This window comes from Ursus maritimus, unplaced genomic scaffold (assembly GCF_017311325.1).
Source record: "Ursus maritimus isolate PB19 unplaced genomic scaffold, ASM1731132v1 scaffold_8, whole genome shotgun sequence".
NCBI classification, from domain to species: Eukaryota; Metazoa; Chordata; class Mammalia; order Carnivora; family Ursidae; genus Ursus; species Ursus maritimus.
In genome coordinates this window covers 69,281,143-69,299,939 of record NW_024426996.1, presented here as the reverse complement: position 1 = coordinate 69,299,939, position 18,797 = coordinate 69,281,143, and the positions used below count along the sequence as shown (strand labels likewise).

The 18,797-nt window shown below is 47.7% G+C and overlaps 1 protein-coding gene across 1 annotated transcript; it reads right to left on the bottom strand.

Annotated features, from left to right (window-relative positions):
* Nucleotides 1-1,190: 1,190 nt before the first annotated feature.
* On the bottom strand, nt 1,191-18,466 carry QDPR (quinoid dihydropteridine reductase). Its single transcript, XM_040625244.1, has 7 exons — nt 18,278-18,466; nt 16,075-16,167; nt 11,788-11,884; nt 9,349-9,489; nt 5,605-5,713; nt 4,426-4,509; nt 1,191-1,885 (listed from the first exon to the last, which is right to left on the bottom strand). Exons 1-7 carry the CDS (start codon nt 18,374-18,376, stop codon nt 1,780-1,782), a joined length of 729 nt encoding a protein of 242 aa, XP_040481178.1. The 5' UTR covers nt 18,377-18,466; the 3' UTR covers nt 1,191-1,779.
* Between the last annotated feature and the right edge of the window lie 331 nt (nt 18,467-18,797).

Genomic DNA, 18,797 nt, shown 5'->3' with positions numbered 1-18,797 from the left:
ACTAAGAATCAAATGGACATGAGACAGATTACCAGAGTGTCAAGTTTAATAATACACGTATGGGGAACCCACACGGACATGGAAATTCCAGACAGGCCACATGAGGTGCATAAGTCACCCTGAACTAAGGAGCAGGGGTCGGGGTCTGGGCTTTTGGTGGGAAGGCGCGGAATTCACAGGCAACAGAAGACCAGGTGTTTGGTCATTAGATGTTTGCCCTGTCATACCGATGGGTCATCCAGATGAAATTTATCCTTATTCTCGAAAGACGCCCCCCCCCCACTTTAGATTCTTCTATGTGTTAAGGGAGGGGCAAAAGTTTTCTAGAGGATTCTCGGGGTGGCCTGCCCTTGGCCCCTACAAATACAGTGTCAAGGATCAGAGAAGTCGCCTCAAACAGTTAAATGCAGAATTGCCAAGTGGCCAAGCAACCCCGCTCTACCCAAGAGGACGGAGAACAGGTACCACGTGACTGCTCACAGCAGCACTAGTCACAGCAGCCGAAAGGCAGAAACCGTCCACGCATCTATGATCGCACGAGCGGATAAACGAACTACGGTGTACACAATGAAATACCGTTCAGCCACAAAAGGAACCAAGTCGGATCACCTGCTCCTTCGTGGGCGAGCCTGGAAAGCATGCCGAGTGAGAAGCCAGGCACGAAGGCTGCACGTTGCAGGTCCCACTCACACGAAATACCCAGGTCACGTCACAGAGATTGGAAGCAGATGCACGGTTGCCAGGCCTGGAGCCATGGGGAACGAGGAGTAACTACTCAGTGGGGATGCGGTTTAATCTGGGGCGATGAGCGCATTTCGGAACTAGACAGCGGTGGTGGTTTAAGAATACTTAATTTTGTTATTTGAATTTTACCTCAATAATAACTGTTTTAAAGAATCAAAAAGGGGACGCCCGGGTGGCTCAGTCGGTGAAGCATCTGCCGTCAGCTCAGGCTGTAATCCCAGGGTCCTGGGATCGAGTCCCACGTTGGGCTCCCTGCTCAGTGGGGACCCTGCTTCTCCCTCTCCCTCTGCCTGCCAATCCCCCTGCTTGTGCTCTCTCTCTCTCTCTTTCTGTCAAATAAATAAATAAAAATCTTCGCCTCGGGCTTTGAGTCCGCCCCCTTCCCCTGACTGCAGTGCAATCATCTGTGAGGGTATTTAAGATGCGGCTGATTAAAGAAGACCACACAAGTGCAGTGCATTTATTAGGAAGATAAACTCCAAATGATCACAAGAAGTGCTGCTGCGCTTCTGGCAACTGCACAGGAAAAAGGTGTCTTAACAGAGTCCACGGGATTTTGCTTACACCACAAAAGGAGTTTTAAGGCAGGTCAATTCGAGGCGGCAGAAACGACGTCCGTGACATCAACATCCCATTCAATAATAACTCGGGCCCCCAACACACCCCCAGTATCAACAAATCTCTGAACGAGTCAGGTCAACAGCCACTGTCAGGGACCGAGAATCCGAGTCTCGGATACAATTCGAGATGTATCATTCGAGATGATACAAGAGGGGCCCATCCAATACCCCGTCCTAAACTTTCGTAGCTAACACAGACTGACGGTGCCATCTGCGGGCCTCTGCCCTCATACATCTCCGTTTCCCATAAAGTTTTTACACCATCCGAGGAGAACAAATGCACATGAAGAGAGAGGGAAAACAGGACTCACTATCTCGTACCACAAACAGGATTACAGAAAACACAGGGCTGGACACGGCCACACTGAGATAAAGGACTCTTCTGCCAGGTCCCGAACAGGCACTGAGATGAAGCTTAAAAATATGCCGGGGTAAGCTCCGTCTTTCCCTCCGTGGTTACTACCTGGATTAGGCTCCCTGAGCTCGGTCGGTTTTTCCCTGTGATCCAGTCATGGAAGGTTCTAGAACAAAGAAGATCAGCTTTACGTTTTCAAAGCAAAAATCTGGACACATGCTTCTATTCACATCAGTGGCTTGGAGGAAGAGGACAGCAGCAGCAGCTATGAATAAGCCACAGGGACACACACCCAGGGCCCCAGCGAGCTCAGTACTCATTTGAATTTGCGAGGGGCAGGATTCAGCGAGATTTTAACTTTAGTGTTTGTATTTTTCTTCACTGTTGGAATCCTTTATAACATAGTGTGATTTTAAGTGACTAAAAAAAGACTTTAATTAGTTAATTCTAAGAGATAAACATGTGTACAATACTTTATACTTTGCTCTATTACTTTCCTAGAAATTTTAAAAAAAAGAAACTCATTTTTTTCTTTTGTTTTTTTAAGTAAACATAAATGGAACACCCAGAGCAATGGAAAAAGATACTATAAAACAGACCTTACAATAAAATATGTCAAATGCAGCAATGGGAAGCATTAATCACACTGTGTGTGGAGGGAGGGAACCCTGCTTGGGGGACTTGGGAAGACCTCCTTTAAGAAGATAGAAATTAAAAAGGACACAGCAAATTCACGAGGTATAACAAGTGGCTGATAATTTTTCGAACAAAACATTTACATTTGAGTACATGGTCCCCCCGGACACTCCACCAGCTAGGACTCTGTGCCTTCTTTAATGGGGAAGCACGCAGGAGATCCTGGGATACTCTTCAGGGCCAATCGGGAACCTGCTAGACCAGAGCTGATGTTTAACTATCAAGTCATTTGAGGGCCTACTCTTGACAGCTGAACAAGCCGAGGGCAGTTATTACATGGGTCCAAAGACCAAAGCACTGCTGAAACCCCCTGACTACCATCCACGACCCCTCTCTGGGGCCAGGCAGGGCTTGGGGAAGGTTCTGAAGGAGACCGGTGGAGGTTGGAGCTATCGGGGCGCCTGTGTTACTCAGGCATGTTTCAAACTGTCTTACTTCATCTTCCTCAGCGGTCTGCAGATGAGAAAGAACACCAAGCTCCAGGCATTCGAAGCACATTTTATGCCAATCTGCCATGTGAGTTTTCAAATCCCACAAATGGTGTCATGATTTCTGGAACAAAGGATGGCTATCCCAGCCACCCTCTGTGATCTATGGCTTGGCCCTAATGCAGACACGTGACCCCAGATGTTCCATCTAGAACCTAGGTCATAGATGTTGTTGGGAAGTATTGGCTTTTAAAAAGGAACTTAAGGGGCACCTGGGTGACTCAGTCATTAAGCGTCTGCCTTCGGCTCAGGGCGTGATCCCAGAGTCCTGGGATCAAGGCCCACATCAGGCTCCTCTGCTGGGAGCCTGCTCCTTCCTCTCCCACTTCCCCTGCTTGTGTTCCCTCTCTCACTGGCTGTCTCTCTCTCTGTCAAATAAATAAATAAAATCTGTAAAAAATATATATAAATAAATAAATTAATAATAAAAAGGAACTTAAATGCAAAACCCAATTCAAGCCATGGGAGGCAGAAAGATCTGCGGGCCTCGTTGAGACCACGGGCTCTGCAGCCATAGTCCCTGGCTCCAATCTCGGCTCTGCTACGTGATCTCAGGCACATTCCTTAGCACCCCTGCCTTCATGCCTCCAAGTCCCCAAACCTTAAATAAAGATGACAGGACCTCCCCCACTGACTCGCTATGAACATTAATTAATAGTATTTAAAATGGTGCCTGGCACATAATGAGGGCTACCTAAAACTAGTTCCAAAGATCAAATAAAAGTCCCTAGTATCTCTCGATTTAATTAAGATGAGATGTAACCTCAGGCCAGAAGCACATCCCAAACTTGGCACACGCTGGTGCTGGGGGGAACGATCAGCCCCAGCTTGGTGAGGGCAGGAACTGCACCTTATTCATGTCCCTGTCCCAGGGCCCAGCACAGCTCCTGGCCCACAGTGGGTGCTCGGGGAGTACATGCTTACCACACAGAAAGCTCTGGGACTTGAGATCTAGCCACACGCAACAGAGTGAGAAAGCTCACTCTCTCTGGGTGATCTTCAAATGCCACCCATATTCTCAAAAAGGTGAGTGGGATTTCGGAAACAAAGGACACTTTCTGTAGGTCTGTGGCTCGGTGCTATTTCAGACACGGGGCCCAGGATGTGCCCCTAGATCAGCATTTACCCCCACACTGCTGCTCCTTCTTAGCAAAGACGACGATGTTAACAGGAGCGGAGGTTTACTGAGCACTTCCTGCGAGGGTCAGACATTGTGCCAAGCCAAGCGCGTCCACATGTAATCCCCCTAACAATGATTAAGGACCCCATTATACAGATAGGGAAACCGAGGCTTGGAGCAGTCAGACAACACGCTCAGGCTGGTCAGCTGCAGATTCAGACATCAGCACTATCAAGCCCTCCTAAGATTCACACTGATGTGCGACACCCCCTCGGGGGCCTGGTGACCTCACAGAGCCACCGTCCTGGTGAGCTGCGAGAACACGGCTTGTCCCCTGGTCTGTAAAAGGTGGACAACTGAGGCAGGCAGCTGCCAATATTATGACATCATGTCAATACTCACTCGACCAGGAACTCCAAGGGCGTCCAAGAACTGAAGTCGGCCTCGGGCATGGATTTCCTGTTCATCGGGGTATCCAGGGTCACCCTGCGGGACACAGACACAGGCTTGTCATGGGTACCTGCCTGCTCTCAGAATTACAGCCGCCCCGTCCTCCTTGGCTGGGAAAATGCACCAAGAGCCTCGGGCTCCAGGGGTGGCCACGCTAACACGGGAAGCTCCCATGAGGACAATCAGAGGGAAGCCGGGGAGCCCTCCGCACTTACAGACATCACGTCCAAGCCTAACTCAGGGAGGAGCTTCGTGACCCACCCGTCAGCAGACAGGAACAAAATGAAAGAGCCTTTTTAAAAACACAGTCCTGCCTTTACTTAAATTCAGTCTTTATCAAGTAAACTGCTTTGCTGTTTACATCTTTATTCACTCCCTGAAATGAAGCAGACTCATCTCTCAGGATTTTCTAAGGGTGATAATAATACTCCTTTAAATATGGGGGAGTCTCATCCTTCGTTTTTGCGGCTGTTTTCTATAAAACCTCATGATTTTCGGCAAGAGAATATGGAATTCAGATAGGTATGATTCTCCCAAGAACATTCAGGCCTCGGGAATCATTCAAAACAGCTCAGGGAGCAGGTCACAGGCTCATAGAAGCTCACAAACGACAGGGAACCGGAAACCCCAGGACCCTCGCAGTCCCGACGTCCACTTTATAGAGCTGCAGGCAAGAGGCAAGCCAGCTGACCTTCCTCCTGGTCACGAACAGGAACATCTCCCAGTTTCCCATAATCTCCCTCAGACCCCATCCCCCCACCACACACAAATACACCCACATAAACACTAAATACAGTCTCTCTTCCACTGGCTTTATAATGACTTGAAAGAACTACACATATTGAAATAAAATGTGTAGGCTACATTTAATTTGGAGGGGCAGAGGGACAGACAGAGGGAAGGAAAAAAAAACAGAAAGAGGCAAGACAGACCCAGCCATCAGCCAATCAACAATTCTGGACAGCCCGGGGATACTCCCGACAGCTGAAGAAGCACCCTCAGGGCCTCGGGAGAATTCTAGAAGCCAAGATGACAGCACACACAAGTCCCTGGTGGAAAGCTACTCAAATGTTCACGGTAGGCCGTGGGGCAGACGAGGTGGGTAGGGAACGGGAAGCCCCCACCACTTACGGGAGCACGGCGATGGCTGCAGAGCCGGACGGCATGCCGCTGTTCTTCTTGGCGAGGCTCTGGCAGAGCTGATGAACGGCGCCCTTGGCCATGCCATAGCCGATCATCCCTGGGGAAGGGGGAGAGACAGTTCAGTGCCCAGTGGCCGCCACGAGTGTGCCCAGAGACCTCCACGGCAGCCTGGGAGGAAGAGAAGGACGGACACCTGGAGAAAGAGAGGGAAAGGGACCTGATATTCAGGTGCACCTGTTATTCACCCCGCAGTTCACATTTACCATGAAAACCATGAGGTCGATCTTACTTCTACCACTGAGCAAACCAAGGTGCAGATGCGTAACGTGCCCAGGCTCACACACAGACTTGCGCCAAGGTTAAAGGCCAGGCGAGAGCTGCACCTAAACCCTCAGATCAATAAATGCGTGCGGGCGAGATGGCGCAGTCATCTGGAGGGCAGGCTGCCCAAGTTCAAATCTCAGCTCTTCCGCTCACCACTAAAGAAATCCCAGCCAAGTTTTCAAAACCTTTCTAATCCTGTTACCCCAGCTGGAAAACGGGGAGGGAGTACTTAACTGTGGGTTCAGCACAGGATAGGCGCTCAATAAATGTTTCCCACTGAATTAACAGAAGTAATGTGCCCCACTTGTTGTTTATAAAGTATGGCAGCTGAACAATTTTCACGCAAGGATACACACCACCTATTAATCTTCCTTTCCTCCTGCCAGTCCGTGAATGTTTGCTGACTGAAGCAAGGCATGCTGTTTACTAGGACAGGTTTCCATTTGTCCCACGGACAGGTGGCAGGAACCCAGTCTCTCTCCTCCACAGCACCCAGCTGTGTATCCTCCCTAACCAACAACAAAGAAGCAAGGTTAGCTGCTGTAAACACCTCTCGTCTGGCAGAAAACCACCGTTTCTTCTGGAGATCAGCAGCCTCCTTAGAAAACCCCAGCACGCATGCTGTTCATGGCGTAACAGCTGAGAAGGCATCGAAGGCCCAGGGGAGGTGGGATCGCTGCCCAGCTGAGGAACCAATCACTAAACTCTCCAACAGCAACCTTGAATTGCAAAAGAGGGTCAAGGTCTCAAAGAGTTATTTAGAAGCACAAGATTTCACTATCTCTGGCTTCTCTGTCTCGTCGGGGGAAGGAAGCCAACACTGATATGAAGATCTAACAAACTCTGCGTGATTAAAATTAAGCAGCACACGAATCTTATGCACGCAGCCCCAGGCCCCAGCAGACATCCGGGGCCCCCGCCTCATTCCACTCAAACAACACGATGAAGAAAGAAACAAGCAACCAGCAACAAGCTACCAGGAACCCTAATGGCTTAATTCTACAGGATTCTACACAATGTGGGGAAGGGGATCATTTGCAAGATGCAAAAAAATGCATTCATGGAGAAGATAAATACTTTCCTCCCAATTATTAAAATGACCAGTGCAGTCCCTAAAGACTGATTTCCACGGATGCCTCAGTGGTTAACAAGTGATCACCTTCCTTCCAATATTTTATCCACCAGGAGACGGTCTACAAATACAAACGTGGACACGGGAGAGTGGGGTTTTCTGAGTACTTTTCCAAGAGAAAACTCCAGTTCTGAACAATCTCTCTTGTGCTTGAAGGACCACTAAGCCTGTTCGTCATTTACTTTGTATTATACACAGATTTCCCCGGATTACTCTGGGATCTGAACCACAGTTAAAAGACTTCATGACTCAAATAAATTTAACAACATCTAATTAAAAACTTAAAGATGAACAAGCTTATTAATATAAGAAGCCGAAATAGCTGGGCTTTTAAAGTCTATCTGGAATAAATAATAAAAGTTCACACTGACTACTGACTCTATAGTATCTTTCTAAGCCATTTACATCCATTATGATATTTCCAAGTCAAAACCACCATATGGAAAAGGTGCTGTTATTTATCCCCATTTCATAGATGACGAAACTGAGGCTCAGAGAGGTTAAGTAACTTACCAAACATCACACAGTAAGGGGCCAAACCACAACAGAAAACCAACCAGTGTAGTTCCAGAACCTGCAGTCTTGACCAGTATCCAAAACTATAAATAAAAAAGATATTTAAAAACCAAAGTAAAGAGTCTGTTTTGTCCTTCAGAAAAATCCGTCTTTCAGTCGCAGGGTTTTCTTTTTTAAATGTCAAGCTATTTACTCATTTCTCTACTCACTTTCTAGTGCTTCTGTTCTATGTCACCTTTAATAAAAATCAGATCTCAACCGAACGAACATCTAACATTTACACAGCGGTAATTACTGCAAGAGCCATGGACTTATCAGATCATATGCTCCGAGACATCTAATAAGAAAACGAGGGGCAAGAAAGTGTTAATTTGTGAGGGCCTCACACTTCAGTGACTTACATTAAAATTGAAAAAGGTGCTCGAGGTCTCTACCACTTAGTAAAAAGCCCCCACCCCCCCCCAAAAAAAAACCCTCCCTTCCTTTTTTTTAAGAGAAGAGCTTACTTAGGTAGCAGAGGTAGACACTTTCTGCCTCCCTGTGCTGTCCCCCAACCCCACTTAAATTTCATCAGCCTTATCCCAAAGGGAGTGTGACGGGTTGAACTGTACCCCAAAACTCATGTGTTGGGGCCCTAACCTGCGGTACGTCAGAATGTGATGGTATTTGGAGACAAGGTCTTTAAAGGGGTCATTTAGTTAAAATGAGGTCTTTGGGCCCTAATGCAATCTGACTGGCGTCCTTACAAGAAGAGGGGATCAGGACACAGACACACAAAGGGAAGACCACGAGAGGACACAGAGCAGACGCCATCGCGAGCCAAGGAGAGAGGCCTCAGAAGACGCCAACCCTGCCTGCACCTCCGTCTCAGACCTCCCGGCCCCCAAGAACGGTGAGAAAGTAAGTGTCTGTGCTTAAGCCCCCGAGGCCACGGTCCGTTGTCATGGCAGCCCCAGGAAACAGAGAGGGAGCAAAACTGCCAAGGAAAACACGCATCTGTGCGATGCAGGAGAACAAACACGCCGTTCAGAAATGATCAGGGTTTTGGTTTAAAGTAAATTTGCAGCTCACGGATGACATCACGACCAGTTACTTCACATAAGTTCCAGTCTGCGTCCCTGTAAATGAAAAAGGTGAGAACCACCCACCGCAGGATTAAATGAGAAAATACGCAAAAGGGGAAGAGTGGCTCTAAGAGGGCTCGGCAGGCGCTGTATACACGTCCGTGAAAGAAACTACAGCAGAACTGGCCAAAGATATCAAATAATCTGTTCAAAGCCCCTCGGCTCCCGTGAAGAATCCAGAAGAATCTTTCTCGTACCCTACAGCCCCCACTGTTTCCAGAGGCTGAGCTGCTTCTCAGGGACACACGGACGCCGTGCGGTGACGGCAAAACTTGTTTATTAACTGATTAACACCTAGCTCGGCACCACTCATTCCCTGGGCGGATCCCAGATGAAGGAAGCGCGTGGGAGCGCCAGGCGACAGGACGGCCAGACGACAGGACGGCCAGGCGACAGGACGGCCAGACGACAGGACGGCCAGATTACACCACCAGCGCGAAGACAATGCACACAGAAGGGTCCAGAGTCCTGCCCCTACAAAGATCCAGGCCTCAAGGACGCAAACTCCACCCAGCTGTAAAGCATCTCGGAGGCTAAAGGGCTCCCAGGACTCCCCTGCCCCTCAGGGAGGCGCCCGGCAGCCCAGGGGACCAGGATGAGCGCTCCCATTTTACAGACTGGGAAATGAAGGCTTACCCGGGGTCCCCTCCAGGGCGGCCTTGGCACCAGCCAAGGTCAGGAGGCCTCCGTCCTTGAGGTGCTTGGTGGCCAGGTGGCTGGAGATGGTCGATGTCCACATGCTTTGCTTCCACATCAGGTCACAGTTTTTAAAGAGAGCTGAGCGGAGAAAGAACAACGCGTGAGCTCAGCGTTCGCAGGGAAGACCCTGAAAGGCGAGCTCCACTCATGGCGTCCGGTGAGGAAGCCCTGACGGCCATTCCTGCCTTCCCAGTCTCCTGGCGACAAGGTCCAGTCCAAACAGCCCAGGACCCGTGGGCAGAGAGACTCGGGGTCGAATCCAGACCACGTGCTTACCCGAGTCTCCGCTTCCTCACCTGGGAACACATAGGTCGGACTGGCTCTGACTCAAAAATTGTTCTACTTACGAAGGGCCTGAGGCTTGGAATAAGAACCAGTATGTCTAAGTCAGGTTTTACCTGGGATAAAAATCTGAGGGACTAGTCCTGCACGGGCATAAAGAGGGATTCTAGAGAGCTCCATTTTCTATGCCGGAAAGCTTAACGTCAGCTTTAAAGACTCTTGAAAAGAAAGCTGATACAACCACCATCTCATGCTTATTTTCACCCTCTGGCCTTGCCTGAGACGTGGTGAGGCGTAAGTGCTAACGTCTATCACATCACCGGCTGGGCAAGACGCCCACAATCCAGACAGAAAGCCTTCCTGACACAGGAGGACAGGCCTTCAGGAGGTGACAGCCGAGGTACGGTGTTTCCCGGCTACAAAGGACTAGATTCAAAAAAAAAAAAAAAGTATCAATTCTTGCTCCCAAAACACACAAAAGGCCATTGGGGTGTTTTGCCAAACTGAACACCCCACAAAATACCAATTTTACGTGTAACTGATTTCACAGAAAATCAATTCCTTCTTACATACCTTTGACTGATCAACATCGAAGGAATGACAGCATTTAAAAACCATGGACTCAGGCAGAGATTATCAATGGAGGTTTAAAACCATTAGGTTTGGGGAATCTGAGACCCTCAAGGTGCTTAGAAATAGGACATTCACACACAACGCCCACGTAGCATCCCACAGATCACTTACTAACTGCGAACAGAAAAATGTTACCTTCACAATGGAAGTCTGTCACCGCCACCTGACCCGAGCACCCAGCTGGGCATCACCGTGGATGGGCACGGTGATCTGACACCGTAAGTATCCCGTGATGTCACATGAGGCACACAACACTCAGGAAGAACACTCACCTCAAAATATTTAACCTGAATCCAAGGGAGTCTCTCGATCTGAATTCTAGCTCACAGGAAACACCACAGACAAGGGAACAAGGTACATGGCACCATAAAGAAATGGACAAATTCAGTATGTAGGACATTTTACGGGAAAAGTGCCCTGAACTCACCAAGTCCACCACAGGAAAAAAAAAAAAAAATTAGAATAAGAGACTAAAAATAGCAACAAAACGCAATGCACAAACCCTGACTGGAATATTTAGGTGGAAAAAAAAGAAAAACGATGATACAAGATTTGGAATAAATTGGGGAATCTGAATACAGCCTATTATTAATCTTATAGAATTATTATTAATTTTCTTAGGAATGGTAATAGTATTATGAGAATGTGGGAGAATGAGTTTACTCCCTGAAGATACATGCCCAAGGACAGCAAAACGTCAACCTACTTTCAAAGGGTTAACAAAAAAAAAACACACGCAGAATACACACCCACCGGAAAGCAAGAGAGCACAAGTCCGGCAAATGTTAATGACTAAATCTAGACAGAGGGCACGGGGTATTCAAGGAACTGTTCTTTCAACTTCTCTGTACGCTTGAAAATTTTCATAAGAAGCTGAAAAACGTACTCAGCTTTATTTTTTTTTTAAGTCACCACTTTTTTTTTAAAAGATTTTATTTATGTATTTATTTGAGAGCGAGAGAAATCAAAAAAGAGCGTGTGTGGAAGGGGAGGGGCAGAGGGAGAGGGAGAAGCAGACTCCCTGCTGAACAGGGACCCTGAGATCATGACCAGAGCCTAAGGCAGGCAGGCACCCAACCAACTGAGCCACTGAGGTGCCCCCGTACTCAGCTTTAATACACACTCAGTGTTGAGCCCTTCTGACTTTCAGAAGGATATCTCCATTTCTCACACATCTCCCAGTTCCCAATAAGAGGCCCTGAAAGATCAGGTGGAAACAACGCTGATTTCATTCTGCTTCTATTCCAAACTTCAAACGCAACGTCCCTCTCCCCTAACCCCCGTCAGGGAAGTGTTTCCTTCATCTGTCACATGGGAGGTCAATCCCTACCTCACAGAGCTACTGCAAAGATTCTGGGAGAAATACAGAAACCATCTGGCCTGGGACATAGGATGGACCCAATCCGTCCCGCTGGACAAAGAGCAGAGTGCAATGAATGATTAACCCAGAAAAGGACTCACACTTGGATTTGGCATTGCCCCCAGCCCAGCCTCCAGCCACACAGAGGATCGCGTCCACCTTCTCTTCACCCAAGAGCTTTCCGACCTCAGCAGTCACCTTAAACAAAAGGGACAAAAAAGTGCATCAACAGTCAGATAAACCCAAACAGGTCAATGTCTTTACAGTCACCTCTGTTTATTTTTCACTTCGTTTTGAAGTCAGTTAACAGCACCTGGCAATTAACCCTTTGAAAAATTAGATACAGGACCAATCTACAATAAGCATTTTGGATATTGAGGCCCAACTACATTTCAATGTGATTTTTATAAAGCAATCTAGAGTCTTCTTTGGAACATCCTGAAGGGTTGGGACATAAGCATGCCTGGAATAAAACAATTAGTAAAGAAAAGCAGGAGAAGGCTTTAAAAAATTCACCAAGAGCTTCAATGCCCACAGCTAACTTCCTAGTGTATTTCTTTCTAGACTTTCTTCATGCATCACGGAATCATAATCTGAGATAATCAATTATTTTCTCCCCTTAATACAAAAACCCCTTTAACTGCAACTCCAAATCAAAATGCCAGTGAGAAATTATATCTTTAAAAAGAGCAATAAAGGGGCGCCTGGGTGGCACAGCGGTTAAGCGTCTGCCTTCGGCTCAGGGCGTGATCCCGGCGTTGTGGGATCGAGCCCCACATCAGGCTCCTCTGCTATGAGCCTGCTTCTTCCTCTCCCACTCCCACACTGTGTTCCCTCTCTCGCTGGCTGACTCTGTCTCTGTCAAATAAATAAATAAATAATCTTTAAAAAAATAAAAAATAAAAAAAAATAAAAAGAGCAATAAAAAAACCATCAACTATTCTTCAATTAAAAAAATATATAGTCAATGGCGAAATGTCGGTAAATACCAAGTACATGGTGTTCATTTATCTCTTCTGTTTGAAATGTTTAAAGTATTGAAAATATATACATGTCTTTTTGTTACAATTTATTAAAACAAAAATCTGACAAGAAGGCAATTCTGGCCATCAACCACTGCCCTTTCACACTTTTCCAAAGTGACCGAGATGACTTAACCCAAGACCGTCTATCTTTGACAGCAGCAACATTCCGGTCCCCCACCTCTTTCCGCAACAATTTCCGAGGCCTCCAATCACTCCCTCCAAGAGAACACTTGGGCAATGGAAACCAATCTTTCCTCTCCCTATGCCCCATACCTACATTTTCCTCTTTAAGAAATTCCTGAATTTCCCTTGACCTCTACTCATGAGTATCTCACCTAATCCTGCCTACGTTTGTTGACCTTCCACCTGTTACCCTGGTCGCCAGCCTGCCCCCACCCCTCATTCTTAAACCAAGCCCTGTTACCAAGAGCCCAGATCTCAGCTGCCGGAAGCTGGATATCTCCCAATGTCCATGTGTTTGCACAGCCCTGTCTGTGTTCTACTCTTCAGGGAAGCACGGAGCCCAAGGAAACAATGCACCTGTTTGACTTGTTTTTACAACATCTGTGCATTTTTAAATTCTACCCCCTTCAATTTTGCTCTCTGCCCAATAGTTTTCTACAGACTTAATGCTTTTCAAGGCACCTGGTGGCTCAGTCGGTTAAGCCTCCGACTCTTGATTTTGGCTCAAATCATGATTTCAGGGTCATAAGATCAAGTCCCATGTAAGATTCTCTCTCTCCCGCTCCCTTTGTCCCATCTCCCCACCGCAAACATGCTCTCTCTCCCCCCCAAAAAATAAAAATAAAAAATAAAAAAGATTTCATGTCTTTCTCACATCTTATCTCCTCACTGTCTCTAGTGAAGTTCCTGCCTTGGGGTCAATTTTACACAAATTAGGATTGAGTTTTTTCTTCTGAAGCCTTAAAAACAAAAATTGGATGTCATGCTGTTTGTCCAGAAATTCTTAATTGGGTGAGTGGGTGGGTTAGGGAGGGTTAAAGGTTTTAAAGTCTGAGCTTGAAGTAACTAAGGCATCTCTCCATCTTTGTCTTAAAATGCACTGTTGAGTCTCGGGTGGGGACAATTTCAAAAATGCACATGATATCAGAAACCTGCAATTAACAGGAATAGACAAGACAGTGAACACAGACAGAAACACTGATTACAGAGAACCACAGCAGAAGAGCTGCCGATACCCAAGCCCACGTGCTTCCTTGCATTTAGTTTACCTACTATTACTTTGTTCACACGGAGCTATGGTGCTGAGGCAACTTAGCACGTAGTCAAGAATGCAGAAATCAAACCCTCACTGCCCAGGTTCAAATCCCAACTATGCCACCTCCTGCTGGTTTGACCTAGAGCAAATACCAGAGCCTTTCTCTGCTTCAAATTCCCCATTTCTAAAAGAGATCAATCAGAAACTTTGTTTTGGGAGTGTTACAGAGATAAGCAAGTTAAAGAGAATAAAGCACTTAGACCAGTGCCTGACAACATAACAATACCTAGTTGGGTTTTATTATTAACCCTATTAAGGCCAATAGGTAACCATCAGGTACAGGAAATGTTAGGATCCTGTCAAGAAAAGTAAGAACCACAACAATCTATATTCTGGAATAAGTCAGCTGGCTTTTTATAGTCTAACTTCTGTCAAACTGATGCCTTAGAAAGAGCAAATAAGCAGCTCAGTTTGGGTCTGTTTTTGGTTTTTTTTTTTTTAATTTTTAGACTTATTCAGGTATACATTTAGAGAAATGGACTGGAAGGAAATACTACAAAACATTACATTGTGGGACTAAACGTGATCCCCCTTCTTTTTGCTTTACTTAATTTTCTACATCATACATGTATCACTTTTTTTTTAAGATTTTATTTACTTACTTGACAGAGAGAGAGAGAATACAAGCAGAGGGGGCAGAACGCAGAGGGAGAGTGAGAAGCAGGCTCCCCGCTGAGCAGGGGCTCGAGCCCAGGACCCAAGACCTGAGCCGTAGGCAGACACTTAACTGACTGAGCCACCCAGGCGCCCCCATGTTTCACTTTTTAAAATTTAAAATATTTGTTATAAAATACAGCTAAGGACCATCAAACATCAGACCCCCAACAGCATTCAGATTACCAGGGAAAGCATAACCAAACAAAGAACAGACCTTGAGCTTATTAGTAAGTCTCTTCTGGGTTTTTTTTTCTTTTCAAGATTTTTTTTTTATTTTAGAGAGAAAGAGAATCCTCAAGTAGACCCCCTGCTGAACACGGAGCCTGATGTGGGCTGGATCCCAGGACCCTGAGATCATGACCTGAGCCGAAATTAAGAGTCTGACGCTCAACCAACGAAGACACCCAGGAGCCCCAGTAAGTCTCTTATTAGAAAATCCATGCTCCCTAATCCATCACCAACTAGCCTGTCGGCCATGTCACTTAAGTGTCTGAAACTCAGTCTTCCAAGCTACAAAATGGATCTATCCGCACCTGCCCGCCTGCCTCATTGAGTGCTTAGAAAAATATGGCATACCACACGAAGAACGGATGTGGAGATCTCCTTGGGAATGTGGCCTGCACTGCCAGCATGAGAACCACAGACAGCACAGTCCCCCAAGCAGCTTGTGGGGATGGCTCTTCCAGAAAGATCGGCCCACTTAGGAGCATCTCTGATATTTACACCAAGACGGCCATCAGCTTGCTGACAGTGCTTCCTTCCGGGCAGCGACACAATCATGGGGAGAAACGGGTATTTCACAGTTTACTTACCCATTTGTTGGACTTCTGGCTTTACATAAGCATATCATTTTATAATTACAAATAACCTGTTTTGTTACTATTCATGCTTTGAACTGGAGAGCCCCACTTGTTAGAATGTATCCTAAATAATCAGAGATGGAGATAAAGATGGTCACCAGAGGATTCTCGATAATGGTAAAAAAGAAAAACTGCCAAACACTTACGTGGCCAGGAAGTGGAAACTAAGGAAATTAAAAATCACACGCTGACAGAGAAGAGTTTTTTTTAAGTGGTCTGAGAAGTATTTAAATGAAGTGTTAAGTTAAAAAAAAACTGACCAATATAAAATACAAGATTATCTCAACTTATAAAACTAAGAGCATATCGTCTGCATAGGAAAGACAAGAAAATGGGCCAAAACGTGAACAGTGAGCTAACTACAAATGGATTACGAGTAATTTATCCTCTTTGCATTTTTTGCTTTGTTTTTACGTTTTCTAAATTTCCCTCAATGAGCACAAATGGCTTTCATAAATAGAGAATACTAGTTGAAACACATTACCTGTGGAAACCCCCCCCCCCCCACCTACCCAGGGTCTCCCTACCACAGTGCTTGGGGAGGTGGGGGGCCTTTTCTGGAATTACCTGGTCAGCCTGCTCCGTAAACGAGTTTGTCATTTTAACCACGACACTGGCACTGGCCTCTTCATTCTCCACCACATCGATGCTGGCAACCCACTGGCATGAAGAGAAAACAGCTTTGGTCAAGAGACAGTAAATTGTAATTCCATTAAAGATCCACACCCAGAAATGGGGGCAGTGGAGACAGATAAGAGGCTTAAAAAAAAAACCCGCTAGAGAAAAGATCTCACTCCTTACAGGGACATCTGGCTTCGTTCAGCCTCCCCATTATTAACGAGCCCCAGTCCAGCCCATCTGCCTCCAAACACCTCACCTTCCTCCTCCATCTCACCTCTGAAGCCAAACCCTGCACTACCAGAGACTCCTACACCAGGGGTCTGCAAAAGTCTTGATCTGTCAAAGGCCAAATATTTTGCTGGCCCTGTGGTCTCTGTTGCAAGACTCAGATCTGCTATTTTGACCCCAGGGCAGCCACCGACAAAACAGATAAATGAACGGGCTTGGCTATGTTCCAATAAAACTTCAGGCACTAGAACTCCAGAAATGTGAATTTCATGCAATTTTCACATGTCACAAAATAGTATTCTTCTTTTGATTTTTTTCCCAACCATTTAAAACCAGGAAACCATTCTTAGATCTTGGCCTGTACAAAAGCAGATGGCCGGCCAGATTCCGCCCTTGGAGGGTTAGAGTTTTCAGACCCCTGCCCTCGAGCACAGAGGGATGGCTTTGGGTCCTCCTGCCGCAAAATAGAGCCTTTCTCATGCGAGTTAACAATTAACAGAGTTAGTGTGAAAATTAACTGCAAAAGCTCCTGGCACGGTGACATGCAGTTCTGTTCTTTCTCATAAAGTTCCGGGGCCCCAAGGTCTGCAGGCCCCAGAGATAAATATCTCCACCACAAACTTTGAAGAACACAGCATCCATTCAAGAACGCTCACTACTTCTATGTCGCGAGCCCTGGGGGATACAGACACAAAGAAAAGGTTGTATCCCAGCCCCTCCCAGAGCTCCTAGAAATGAAGGGGTAGGGCGGGGGTGCCAAGGGCTCCGCCCCCGAGGGGAACCCACAGGGCTCACCTCTGGAACCCATGCATACCAACAGAATCCACTATATTCAAGTTTGGAAAAGCACTCCCTACATGTTCCCACTCTCAGGCCCACAGACCCTGGACGATGACTCAAAACACAGTCTTCCCAAGTTCAGAGTAGGAAGACGGTGGTGTGTGCAGAATCCCTTAGAAGTCCTATAGCAGGTTCTGAACCAGAAGGAAACCCTGCGACCCTCTCTCCCTGGTTCCCGGGCACCCTGACCCAGGCTGCTGCTGCTACTAACTAAACCCCCAGGCGAAGCTCCCCCGAGCTACGAGCTACCGCACATTATGTGCAAGTGACAGCTGCAGCTGAGAAGACACAGGGCGGAGTCTCCACCAGGAATGCGCTGAGCCCTGCCTGGTGGATGGGATCAGGGTCTCTGGCCATAGGTCAGCTCCACTCCTACTTGTCCCCTACAGGGAGCAATACCTGATTATGCAAAGTAGTGGAAATAGTCTTTGCAAAACGAAGAACCCACCAACATTTGCGGGACTGTGTCTTCAAAATACCAGGTCCAAGGCTGGCTATAGGAACGGGGTAATTATAGTAATACTAGTAGCTAACTCTTAAACAGCTTTTACCACGAGTCAGGTACGTTACAACCACACCAATGATCTCAATCAATCCGCACAATCCCCTAAGAGGTAAATACTAATATAATCCCCATTTTACAGATGAGGAAACTGAGGTTCGAGGGTGTTAAGCAATAAGTTCACGATTATAGAACTAGTAACCCGCGCCAGGCAGTCAAATTCCGGAGCCTCCTTCTCATTGTCTCTCACTGTACCCTCAAGCCCGCTCCTCTTCATTCCCCTCTGGAATTCTCTCCGGAGCCATACTCGACTTTCTGGGCCTGGCGGAGACCGAGCAAGGAGCCCCATCCCCCACCTCCTTGCAGAGCAAAGGCCCGACACCTAGGGCGCGGTGTGAGCACGCAGTCGTAGCCAGAACAGTAGACCTGTGAATGCACGTGCAAGCGCTCATGTCTGGGGGTGCACAGGGGGCCCGGCTTTATCGCGTCTGCCCTCCTGGGCTGCACCCGTAGGGCCCCTCTGCTCCCCAATCAGCAGCGTACCCGCCCGCCCCAGCCGGCGAGACCCGGGCCAATTACCCAGTTGCGGGCCCGGAACGCCTGCACGCATCGGGAGCCCAGCGCGCCCCTGCCGCCGTACACCAGCACCCGGCGCGCCTCGCCCGCTGCCGCCGCCATCCTGCAGCTCCCGCCCGGCTCCCGAAGCCCCGAATGACCGGAGCCCGAACGCGACGCCCCGGATCGCCCGGCCCCGCCCCGGCCGGCCCACCCACCCGGCCAAGAGGGACCGCGCGGCCGCTGATCCCGCGCGGGGCCCGCTGCTGCCGCCTAGCGCACGGCCGCTCTGGGCGACACCGACACCCTGCACGCGCACCAGCAGAGCCCAGCGGCTCGCAGGCCTGTAGGAGCGCGGCGCCTGGGGCGTGCAGGGCGCGGGGCTAAGAGTGGGGAGGGTGGAGAGCGGGTGCGCGCTCACGACGCTGAGTCCATTGCGGAGACAGCGCAAATTACGTATATATTGTACCTTTAAATACGCGTGCAGGCTCTAAAGCTCGACTGCCTGGCTTCCCTGTGTATTAGCTGTGTGGCCCTAAGCAGC

Coding starts and splice junctions, on each gene's coding strand:
- QDPR (XM_040625244.1), bottom strand. CDS start 18,376: ATGGCGGCGGCAGCGGGCGAGGCGCGCCGGGTGCTGGTGTACGGCGGC. Junction 11,885..16,074: donor TTACGGAGCAGGCTGACCAG/GTAATTCCAGAA, acceptor CTTTTGTTTAAG/GTGACTGCTGAGGTCGGAAA. Junction 1,886..4,425: donor CCCTTGGAGTTCCTGGTCGA/GTGAGTATTGAC, acceptor TCTTTGTTCTAG/AACCTTCCATGACTGGATCA.